The following is a 1402-nucleotide window of genomic DNA, read 5'->3' as shown; positions in this document are numbered from 1 at the left end:
TATTTCAGCATATTACGGGGGGTACAAATGTTTAGGTTACGTATATTGCCCTTGCCCCATCCGACTCAGAGCTTCAAGCATTTTTTTGAATACTTTTATTCTCCAGAAAACAAAAAATTCCCAAAATAAACTGCTATAAAAAATGTTGCTCTTTGGTGCTGTAAACAAGTGTTTTAAATCAGATTACTTCAACTTAGTGTTAGACATTAATTTATACATTTGATTTCATTTCATACCACTTATTTAGGAGTTATTTTCGGGTAACTTCTTCTGAATGGTAAATAAATAAAACTGATATTTTTTTTCAGAAATAACAATAAGTCTTCAAGTCAGCAGTCATCATCTTCCTCCTCCTCTTCTTCTTTATCATCGTGTTCTTCATCATCAACTGTTGTACAAGAAATATCTCAACAAACAACAGTAGTGCCAGAATCTGATTCAAACAGTCAGGTTGATTGGACTTATGACCCAAATGAGCCTCGATATTGCATTTGTAATCAGGTAAAAGTCTGTTATATATCTGTAAAAGCATAATCTGAATAAACTTGAAAAAAGAGAGCTATTTCATTTTTAAGACCTTTTTTACTCAGTTAAAATATACTTGCTTATGTGTTTTTTTAATGGGTAAGATTATGGGTAAAATGGTAAGTTACCTCTAATCTCAGCCCTCTCAGATAATAACCTGTAAGTAAAGATGTTGATGTATTGCTACTATGTACTCCACATACATATTGGGTGCCTTAATAAAATACCACAGACTGGGTGGCTTAAACAACAGAAATTTATTTTCTCTCAGTTCTGGAGGCTGAGAAGTCCAAGATCAAGGTGCCCACCGATTTGGTTCCTGGTGAGGACTAGCTTTCAGACTGCTGCTTTCAGATGGCAGAGAGAACATACATGCTGTGGTGTCTCTTCTTATAAGGGCACCAGCCCCATTGGATTAGGGGCTCACCCTATGACCTCATGTAACATGTACCATCTCATAGGCCCTATCTCCAAATACAATCGCATTGGGGTTCATGGCTTCAACATATGAATTGGGGGGGACATAAGCATTCATTCCATAACATATATGTATGCAGATAGACACACACACACACACACACACACACCTGTGTGTATAAGTTTGACAGTAGGACCCATGGTATATATATTTTTTGTAACTGGGTTTTTTCGCTAAATCAGGTATACTGAACATAATTTTTCTTTTAAGGTCATGTTTTTAATCTTACAGTTATCTCTTGTACTGCATACTGTAATTTGTTTAACCACTATCTAGCTATAAATTATTTTAGTGATTTTAATTATTTTGAAATCACAAATGATATTACAATAGGCATTTTTTTAATGTGATCCATTTTATACATCTAATTTCTAGGGTGATCTTTTAGAAATAAAGTTA

At 34.3% G+C, this 1402-nt stretch overlaps 1 protein-coding gene across 1 annotated transcript in view; it reads left to right on the top strand.

Annotated features, from left to right (window-relative positions):
• Positions 1 to 1402, top strand: part of ING3 (inhibitor of growth family, member 3) — a 43568-nt gene that overhangs the window by 32036 nt on the left and 10130 nt on the right. The window contains 1 exon segment of the mRNA XM_012652733.1: positions 309 to 501. Coding sequence (XP_012508187.1) covers positions 309 to 501 — 193 coding nt within the window.

The sequence above is a fragment of the Propithecus coquereli genome, unplaced genomic scaffold (assembly GCF_000956105.1).
Source record: "Propithecus coquereli isolate 6110/MARCELLA unplaced genomic scaffold, Pcoq_1.0 Scaffold4, whole genome shotgun sequence".
In the NCBI taxonomy this organism is placed as follows: Eukaryota; Metazoa; Chordata; class Mammalia; order Primates; family Indriidae; genus Propithecus; species Propithecus coquereli.
This window is presented reverse-complemented; position numbering and strand designations above follow the sequence as displayed.